The 10,861-nt window shown below is 38.4% G+C and overlaps 1 protein-coding gene across 1 annotated transcript; it reads right to left on the reverse strand.

Annotated features, from left to right (window-relative positions):
- Nucleotides 1-737: 737 nt before the first annotated feature.
- Nucleotides 738-9,502, reverse strand: desi2 (desumoylating isopeptidase 2). Its single transcript, XM_055170257.2, has 5 exons — nucleotides 8,995-9,502; nucleotides 4,238-4,310; nucleotides 2,025-2,118; nucleotides 1,782-1,923; nucleotides 738-1,694 (listed from the first exon to the last, which is right to left on the reverse strand). Exons 1-5 carry the CDS (start codon nucleotides 9,031-9,033, stop codon nucleotides 1,452-1,454), a joined length of 591 nt encoding a protein of 196 aa, XP_055026232.1. The 5' UTR covers nucleotides 9,034-9,502; the 3' UTR covers nucleotides 738-1,451.
- Between the last annotated feature and the right edge of the window lie 1,359 nt (nucleotides 9,503-10,861).

The following is a 10,861-nucleotide window of genomic DNA, read 5'->3' on the forward strand; positions in this document are numbered from 1 at the left end:
AACGACAAAGACAGGGTGACGCGGGAGCCAGGAAGTATATCGCTATCTGAAATATTGCCAAAGACGGCGTCACAGGGATGCAGGAAGTATGGCAAGGGAGACGCAGCGTCTCGTTCCCTTCTCAGGGAACAACAGTTACATACGTAACCCGAGACGTTTTCATGTGTCAAACACAACTATGCAAAAAAGCATTTTGGTATGAATCAACATTCGCATACAGAAGATATAAGCATTTAAAGCGAATAATTTTTGTGATATATCCTACACTACACAGGGAATAATTTGGATTTTTCCCCCCAAAACTTCTTGCATAAAATAGATTCAAGCACTTTCATTGACCTGTATCTATGTATGTATATTTTCAAAAACTTCCCAGTAGCTTGAATTTTCCCCCTAGATTCACAAACTTTCAAGGATTTCAAGGACCAGTGGGAACTCTGTATTTATGAGGTCACCAAGCAAAAAGTTCAAACTTATTATTATAAATTTAAAAGATACTGGACACACTGTTGATTTTTATATCCCAACAGCGCATTTATTGCTCACTTTGATTTGAAATGGTAGACTTTATACTCTAATGCAAATACCTGTCATATAAAAAAGATGTGTAACGTCCTCCAATGTCAAATATATTGATGAAATATAGTCACGTATTGTACCGTAACACAACCTGTACAAAAGAGAATAACAAACTTAGGTAGGTAGAGTTTTCAGGATTCAGTTTTCTGTTGCGCACAGAAAGTTGTATATCTTCTTTAATAATCATAAAATGGAATACAAATGTTGTTTGAAATACATAGAAGACCTCTAAAAACTAAAAAGGTGTAAAACATCCGAGGAAGGTTTCGTAGGATAAGGTGTCTGCTGCTCGGAAGCAGACCACACAGGTAGAAAACTGTAGAGAAAGAGTGCAGAGCTCGCCGAGCACAAAACGGTAAAAATCTTCAGGCACAGTCACCAAAGTGTAAGATGTGTGTCGTTACAAAAGTATGAAGATTTGGCTTTTGTAATCATCACACACACAACACATTCACACACAAGGATTAGAACACAAGAAATCTGTAAACAAATGTCAATAAAAACATCGACTAGGCGCTTTCTGTAGGAATAAGGGGGGGAAGGCTAGCGGGCATCTCCAGCGTGAGAAAAAGAATGAAAAAAATAATAAAAATAACAGGTGAAAAAACTGTAATGTATCCAAGTCCTGAGTTTTTAAAACAAAACATAAAAAGGCAAAATCAAGACAAACACATGTCAGGTTTTACAGTAAACAAGTTTGATAGGCTCATGGTGGTCACTGGAGCATAAATCTGTGTTAACACAAACGGTGGGTCTCATCTATTCCGCTGGTGAACTGCTAGTCTTTCAGGTAAGGGGGTTTGGGGTCTATTGGCAGCACATGCTGTGGTCCAGCTCTAATAGAGATGGCCTGTCAATCAAGGCATCAGGGTTCATCGACGTGGTTGATGTCGGGTAGGCCTGGGAACGGGTGCCACGGCACAGGAAGGCGTCGAGGCTGAGGCTGCTGCATCCTCCGCCTCTTCCAGCTCGCCCTGGAGCTCTTGACTAACACTGGACTGTAGGGCCGCCGGAGTCAACCACTCCTTTGGCAGACAGCTCTGCAGGAAGGGCACACAAGAGCTGAAGTAGGCCAGCCTGTTCACCCAGCGCGGGATCTCCCGACCACAGAGGATCTGATGCAGACATAAAAGAGATAATGTAAGATTTTGGTGTCTCACTGCAATGTGGATTGATTCCCAATGTAAATAACTTCAACTTACCTCTGATAGTGCTGAGGAAAAGTGATTGCAGTTCTTGTGCATAAGGTGGTAGGCGTTACCCTTATATTCCTTCCCCATTTCCTCCACTATTCTCTCCACATCCTCTTCTGTGAAGTCTGTGCTGCCTAAAACGATGGCCTCTCTGACAGAGCAAGTAGAGAAAGGGGGTTTATGTGTGTGAGAGAGTGAAAGTTGTTACTTTCTGAGTCATTTCTGTACAGTGAGATCTATTCTAAGACTCACTTGAACTTGAATGTCTCTCCGAGTTCTGTTGCATCACCGGGTGTTATCTCAAATATACCTGAAAAAGGGTAAGGGTGTCCTCCGTAGGCAAACTCTGCAATAAAAAATTTAAATGAGCAGTCATTTGTGATTACTGTAAAAAAATGTATCTTTATATCAAAATTGCACTTATTAAAGATCTTTTGACAGAAATGCAATATAATATACATTATCAGTGGTGTATAAAGGCCTTATAAATGAAATGTTATGTTTTATCTAGATACACCGTGGGTCCGCTTACATGAAAGTCGCCTTCATGTTTCTACAGTAGCCCTAAATGGACAAACTGCCCTAGAGTGCATTTGTCACTACGTTGGCTCAGACAATGACATGCTTGTCCTTTGACGGCTACTGTAGTTTCACTATGCATTTCTAAAGGAAGTGGTGAGATGTGAACTGTGCCGTTGGATGCAATTCACAGTCTCGCCACTAGATGCCGCTTAAGGTCCCACATGCCACCTTTAACAGTAACGTCTAGCCGATTAAATACCTTGGCATTGGAAATATTTATGTTTTTTATAGACTTACCATGAACTTTTTATGCTTGGAAATCAAAATTATAGATTTATCATGACTATAAGAATTTAATGTACAATACCAAATATTGTCGTTGTGCCCCGTAAGTTAAGAGAAAACGCTTCCCTGCCAATGACGGGTTTTTCCGGCAATCCATATATCCGCTATTATCCACCAGGTGGGGCTTTTACCCAACTTATAAAACCTGTAAGTATCCCCTTAGGGCAGTGATTCTCAAACTGGGGGGGCAGGAGCCCCATGGGGGGCCGCGAGATGGTGCCAGGGGACACCCAGTCTTGTGACATTTTATAAAATACATTAATTTATCATGAATTCTGTGTAATTAAACCTAAAAAAGTAAGGCTACTAACCAAAAGCACTACTTTGTATAATTAATGTTTTTTTATTAAAATATTGAGTTTTAGAACTGTTTTTTTGTCATAAATTTTCTTTGGGGGGCACGCAGAGGAATGCGCCTTACACAAGGTGGGCCGCATGCTGGAAAAGTTTGAGAACCACTGCCTTAGGGCAAACGGTTCAAACTCTGTATATGTTTTGATGACGGCTCTGAATCTGAACTCTATCAAAAGTCCTTCACAAAAAAGCAATTATTTCAGCTTTTTGCTCAAAATTTGGTATTTTTGAAGAAACCTACCCATATTTGAGAGGTGAAAAAAGATAACAAATGAAGGTAGGATGAAACTTTTTCATTTGATATATTGTATGTTATATATTTAAAGCAAAACATTTTCTGGAAAGCATTACATTTTTGTGAAAATCATAAAAAATTCTAGCGCTGGCTGGCAACCTTTTTAAAAAAATTCTGATGGGAAAGAGTTGAAATTACTATGGATGTGTCTATAGACGGTTTCACCGGACGCACGTGCGCTGATGCGATACACGTCTGGATCCGAACTTTATTTCTGGTTTCGTTTTCGTTTTTTTTAATGGTCTGACTAGTTGCTAAACTTATCTCTTGAACAAATGCCTCGTCGAAAATAACAAATGTTTTGGTTTCCTAGGTATTCTATGTGTTGTTGTTTTTTTTGCTTGTTATGTAAATGAAGAGTTTCGTTAATAATAATAAGATAAATCCATTTTTTTTACATTTTTGACAAAACATGTTTATTATTATGTTATCGTGTTATTATTTTGTTTTATGGTGCTACTTAGCTGTATTTTTTAAGTTATGAAGGTTTAAATCAAAACAAACCAACTGCAGTTGCATTGAAATTAATTGGAATGCACAACCAAAAAACGAGATTTCTAAACAATTAAAAAAACGGTGGTTATCTCGTTTTGCAACGAAACTCTTCAAATATACTACGTTTAAAGTTATTTTTTCTTAGCGGAGTTTACCGGAAGTTACGTGCGGACCACGACAGCCGCTTGTTTATGTTGTTACTGCTGAAACTGTCTATATTCAAACTGAAAATTCAAGAAACCAAAGTTTCTGGAAGGTCTTTTATCTTCTTTGGAAACCTTTAGAGTAGACTGCATAAAACCTCAATGTGTTGTTGCATAAACAAATATCTCCATGATGTCAATTATATGAGGTTTAGTCATATCTATAAACAACCTTCATTTCTTAAGTTGAATTTTCAGATTTCTTAGTAACGTTTTATGACTCTGTGTCTGAATCATTGCACAATTCTTACCTCTGCCATAGATCTCAATTCCTGAGTGAAAGACTCCAATTCCCAGAGAAGTAGTGAACTCATTGATCCAGTACTAGAAACAAAACATGAGTCTGAGTAAAATGGTACTGTAGAAGTGTTTTAAGGACAACTGTTGCTGTTTGGATATTGAAACAGCACTGAACAGTGATCTTGTGACAGACCTTAAGCTTATTCATGGGACTACAATTTAAGTTATGTAAAGGAACATTTATCACAAACATCTTTAATCTGTCTTTTGATCTGTGCTTTGAACATGCATACCACATCCTTATTCTTTTACATTAGCTATTTCTTTGACACTGCAACTAAAGGCCGAATTATGGTCCCTTTTTTATGCGTATGCGAGAGTCCGCGTACAATGGGTGTGATGCATTTTTCGTCATCAGAAAAATGTGTGCGCACTATACGTGCACCTGTGAATTTTTGAAACCCCGCGTACACTGCACGCGTAGGTTGCGTATGCACGTACAGTAAGGGCCAATCCCATTTCTCTGTCTTACCCCTTCCCCTTCCCCTACCACTTCGTCTTACCCCTAGCCCTTGTCCCTCAAAACCAAGTGTTAAGCGCTAGGGGTGAAAACATACCCCTATGAAATGAGACACCGCTTGGTTACGGTTACGTCATCATACATCGTCGTTTGCTGGCTGCAACATCACCAGACGCGACAAATGTTGATCACAAACTTCCAAGATGCCGAGTGCAAGTGTAAGCGAAAGTGAATCAGCCGCCGAGTTTCTTCTGGCGTCCCTGTGTGATACAGGACGGTATACGTAAAGCACGTACCGATGTCTCCAAAGCAAGTAGTGTTATGCACTGATATCAAACTGATATCAAACGAAATTCGCTGCTAACGTTAATGGAATTTAGTTAAAACTGTAAACAAGCATGCAGTCCATTCATGGCTAGTTAGAGAAATACGGGAATGTTGTGCAAATCAGCAAATACAGGAATGTTGTGCAAATCAGCAACGTAACGTTAGCGTAGCAAACTAGCGAAATTTTAAAACATTTAAATTAAGAACATAATTCAAATATATATGAACAGGACTGTGTAGAGCACAAAACAAGACGTTAGTCATTTTTAAATTAAGTATTAAGCCGAAAATACTTACATTTATGGGACTCTCTGGCCGCCATTTTTGCCGGTTGCCCAGTGTATTGTGGGTACCCCTTGGTTTCAAGTAAGCTCGCGGAAATTCTTGGTTTTAAGGGGTATCTACCACTTGCCCTTAGCCCTACCCCTTGATCAAAACGAGAATTGGGATAGCCCTTACTCTCACGTGAACGTGCAAAACTAATGGGTAGGGGTAAGGGGAAGGGGTAAGACAGAGAAATGGGATTGGCCCTAAAATGTAGTATGTAGCCCAGTAGATGCGTTGCATTTTGTCGCATAAATGTTCCAACCAAGCCGTACAAGACGTGTAAACACTGCAGATTGCAGAGTAGTCCAAGAGGAACGTCACTACCAACTCCATTGCTAAATGCAAGATTAGCTAAACCTTGTACACCACCGATCAAACCAAGTGATGTCGTCTTATTCGCTTTGGTGTAGGAGTTCTCAAACTTTGCCAAGAATCGAGAACAACATGGCATCAATATGCTCTATGTTTATTTTGTTGTGCATTTGTATTGCGTTTTACAAAAATGTCATGGCAGGAAGGGGGTTTACCTATAATGATAAATCTATAATGCCACCCACTTTGAAGCAGTACTAAACTGCAGTGGAAAAGCAAACTGAGCAGGGCCGTGCCTTGTCCTACCACCATTCAGTGCAAAAGTGCAAAAAACTACTGATTCCATCTTTCTTTCACATTCTTCCTCATAAAAAACAATGCAGCTATATAGTGATGCATGTTTCATAAGCCAGTTAGCTATTAACTACACCTAAAATAAAGACCGTTTCTGTTTCATTACTGTATGTTTTCTTATGCAAATGATGGTGTGTTTATTCACAAAAAGACAATGGTTAGAAAAAAAACTGTTCATACCCAATCTCATCCCATTAACCAGTCTGTTACAGGAAGTCTATGACAGATGCTCCCACTTATGTCACCAAACAAAGTCTGAGTCAGCTAGTTCCCAGAGGTAAGCAATTGCTGTCTGTTATTGGGCTTATTACATAAAATGAATTACATTTGTAATTACATTTGTACTTACCTACACCTGATAATAGCCAGATGCAGCCAATTAAATTCATTTTGCTCTGGGTGTAAAGAATTACTTGGCTGAATTAGACGGCTGAAATTGAGCAACTAGACAGTCATCCAACACCACCCTATTACGGGTTGCGAAATAAGATACTTATCTCTTGTCCTCAATGACTTCAAAGCTTATTAAACATATCCTTCATTACAGAACTGGGATTTAGTCTCTCTGTGCTTTAACACTAACAGTAACTGGAATCTAAGAGAGATCTTTAACAAGAGTATTCTCATGCCAATAGAGCTGTGATTAAAAAATAAAATCTACAAGCTGAGACATGAACGCAGTATGAGATTTGACTCGGATACATTCTCACAGGAGTTGCTGTAAGGGTCTGTCGTATCATTGGGATAGGATGAATAAAAGACCAAAACTTGTAGCCATGCTAGAACACAGGTCTACGACACCAGTGTCTCTTGAAATCAAATCTCTAAAGACACAAGCATGTATTGATACCACAGATATTTGACACTTTGTTGTATAACGTTTTATTAAGAACTGGCTTCCAATAACCCAATGGAATTCACTGGAATATGTATTTACCCTAATGCAAGTTATTTACGCAAATGCACATCTAAAAGATGATGAATTAGTAGAATTACTAATGAATTTCCTGTTTTTACTTTCAGATACAGTACAGCAGCTGCAATAAGCCATTCACCCAAATGGTTTACTGCTTTAACTATGCAGTTTCCAAAATTACGATTACTTGTCATCTTAAAAAAACGGATGTCTGAAATGTCTAGTTGTAATCTTTCAAGAGAACAGAAGCTCAAAATAGCCCAACATTGTACTCTCAGCAAAGAGGCCTAAGGAAAGTATACGTTTTCAGGAACCTATTTCTAAGGGTCGGTGGGATACATGAGACAGCCTAAATCTTTAAAAGGGGACTCAGGCTTTACTCAGTCATCAATGACACTCTCCAAGTCTGCTATGCGCCCACAATGCCACAGCTACACATCCATTAAAAACAATTTAACTGCAAATTTGGTGCCAAATACATAAACACAGAGTACAACTGTGTTTGAATAGGCCTTGCAACACAAAGCTGCTCAGGGACTACTTTAGTGGGTACATAAATTTGTTATCCTTATCTGAGGGTATGTTTACATTACAACAATGCACTAAAATGGGGAAATTTTTCCTTTGTGTTTTTGAAGTCGTTGTTAAAAAACAATCCCCGTTTATACGGACAGGCAAAAGTACCAAAACAGACAGGCTAGTAGTTGGCGAAGTCACTTTGTGAAGAAATATAAGGAATATGGATATGCATGACATCACCATTTTCATAAATGCTTGTTTTTGTAAATTACACTACTGATGTGACATTTAAACCAAGGCTTCTGAGCTAATGTCGAGCAAAAAATCGTCATGGAAGATAAAGCCTCAATTCAAAGCTTGTGTTGTTAATATAAAAATCCCATGACTAACGACAAACGAAGCTTCACTTTCTGCTAAGGCGCGTGCGTGCTTTGCGAGTTTTATGAGTTCTTTGTCTTTACATTTAAGTCCCACATAATAGATAGTATTGTATGTATATATACTTGTGTGTATGATTATGTGTCTAAATATTATTATGTAAAACACAGTATTGAATTGTACGAATAGAATATTAACTCATATCGGAATTTATTGCCACACTTGAATGGGTAATTTGTTATATTGACTATTCACACACATGTAAGCTTTATTTGTACACATAACATTCAAATTCATCTGAATTTCATAAGCTGGTTGCTTTGTTCGACTGAGCTTCTTCCAGATGTTGCTCTTTAAGACACTCTTGAAGCTTTGAATCTTAGTTCAAAACAGTCAGGGGTTTCATTTGAGGCTTCATTTCCCCATCATTTATTTGCACAGAGATAACAATATCATTTTTAGAAACTTTCACATTGAAACCGTTATAAAAAGTTTTGGGTTTTAGCTGAAAATGGTGTCATGCATACAACCCCCCAAAAATTTCGAAGTGATTTTGAGTCTTTTTCCTTTTGCACCAACAATTCTGAACAGCTGTCTACGTCAATATAACACAGGTGCATTAAATGACAGTTGAATTAAATGGGTTGCACCTTTCAGCTGATGAGACTTAATTGGACCATCTGTCATATATCAATGCATAAAATACAACTAAACCAGACCACACTTGATAACTTGTATGGGATGCGATTAGTAGAGACTTTGACAGTTGTTGTATGAAAAAATAGAGGCAAAAACGTATTTAATTAGCTGCCAAAGCATCCACACTGAACACAAGCCATGACTACAACGCTATATCATTCATGTTTTGGATTTACTAAGTCAGCTTTATATTTTAAAACTGACATATATACAGTACGTCTCAAACACTAGTGGGCTGATAACCATCTATATACGTTCAAACACGCTTTATGATGACCAAACTACTACCTAGATAGGGAGCGCACAAGATGTTGAAACACGGTATTTGCCTCTGATCAAACTAAGGCCAACACAGCACACCAATGTCACATGAACGAGTGATGTACATTTTAGGTTTACTATAGAAATTCACATACCATATCATAGACGTTCAAAATAACCGGCTCGTTTGCCATCACAGGTATGTCTGTGTTTTCTTTCACTTCAGCTGCCCTCCTGCTTTTTCCACTCGTGTAGCTCAGCAGCCGTGCTTGTCTTTCGCCCGAAAGTACCCTTGGTGTGTCGTCTTGGCTGGTTTATAACGGTTTAGAGACATCTAAGAGCTGGTCCTGAAAGGTTTCTTCATGGATTAAATTGTCAGGCCACTTTCTCTCCAGCTTCGGGGAGTAGCGATGCTGCTAAGCTAGCTGCCGTTTAGCTTCATGACCAGCGGAAACAGAAACGAACGGTACGCGAGGATAAATAAAGAACAGGCGCGAAGACTCGCATGGCCATTCAGACGACGAAGCGATGTTTAACTTAAGGGGAAATGAAAGCAGATGTGTGTCAGATGAAAGGAGGACGTTTTAGCAGCCGAGATGTGGCAACCTCCCCCGTTTTGTGTGTCTGACGATAGTGCGGGTGAACTGAGTGAGTGCGCGTGCCTGATGATGCCCAGCCTCACAGAGCAATAAATTACTGCCACTCGACTGCTTTACTGAACAAAAACACTTTTTACTTTATACACACACATTTAAAATGTATTATTAGATGATTTAATTCAAATGCGCTTTATGGTGTGGTTAGCGTGAATTATTTAGCTATTTTTATAAAATGAGATTTTCATATTACTGTCTAATTTACATAGATATCAGTATGATCTCCCAGCAAGACTAACAGAGCTAAAACTTAGAGGATATATTTTTCAAGTTGTGTAGAAAAATGGTCCTCAGCTCAGCATGCTCCTTGTTTTTTGCAAATCAATAATGGCAGCATGTATACTCTACTGCAGAGCACTTATCCCAGTAATGCTGATTCAAATACTGCATGTCTAAATGCTACTGTATACATCTCAGATATATAGGCCTACTGTGTTACACTAGCCAGGCAGATTCCCTTCAGGTTTTCTCAGCACAAATCTGCCTAGATTAAGACACAAAACATTAACTTAATTCCAAGGGATCATTTACATATTTCATTATTTTTCAAATGACATTTTTCAAATGACAAATGTCTCTTTGTGGAGGACAGCCCAACAAGAAATGGGATATCTACAGTACATACAAAATACATTTCAGAGTGCTACAGAATGTATATAGTTTTTCCCAAAAATGAAAAGAAAAAGATATCAAAAAAGTTTGGGCTACAGTGGTTTACAGTGTCACGTTTTGCAAACTATCTGCTTTATTGCTATTAGATGGTCCTTGTTCTTGTGTAGTTTTTTACAACGTGAAGAGTTTTTAAATTCAGGCTTTTAATTTCATTGAATTCTGATTAATGGTCATTTTTTCTCTGGAATTAGCATCTCTTATGTGGAAAATTAAGCCATTTTCCAATAAGCTCCAATAAAATAGTATAATTCTCCAGGGTCCACGTTGACTTTTGTCAGACATCCGTAAGACTCGGTTATGTGCATGCTCCCAAAACTATAGACAATCGACTCCCTGTCAGCAGGCATGGTAATGTGTCTCTTGCCACTTGGTGTCTCTGGGGATGCCCTGTAAAATGCATATTGACAAGAAATAACAGATTGCCCATGCCAAGACACTGACTGACCAATATTCAAGTAAATGACTGTAGAAGAGACTGTTGTCATAGGTTTTAATTATATAGGTATGAAATTTACTATAAAGAAAAGTTTTGCGTATGTGGATTGATGACAACTCAGTAAAAATAGGAAAAAGCTCATAAGTAAAGATAAATCAATAATAGCGTATAGGTTTTTAAAAAGATGGGACTAATATTAGGTGGCACGTTTGATACAAAATCCAAATGTAACAATAGACCTGGTTTCACAGACAACGC

This window comes from Misgurnus anguillicaudatus, chromosome 11 (genome assembly GCF_027580225.2).
Source record: "Misgurnus anguillicaudatus chromosome 11, ASM2758022v2, whole genome shotgun sequence".
In the NCBI taxonomy this organism is placed as follows: domain Eukaryota; kingdom Metazoa; phylum Chordata; class Actinopteri; order Cypriniformes; family Cobitidae; genus Misgurnus; species Misgurnus anguillicaudatus.

Bases quoted from the DNA above. Each gene is read 5' to 3' on its own strand.
- desi2 (XM_055170257.2), bottom strand. From the start codon at position 9,033: ATGGCAAACGAGCCGGTTATTTTGAACGTCTATGATATG. The intron at 4,311-8,994 runs GTATGTGAATTT...TTTTGTTTCTAG, and splicing joins TTTTGAACGTCTATGATATG to TACTGGATCAATGAGTTCAC. The intron at 2,119-4,237 runs GTAAGAATTGTG...TTTTTATTGCAG, and splicing joins AATTGAGATCTATGGCAGAG to AGTTTGCCTACGGAGGACAC.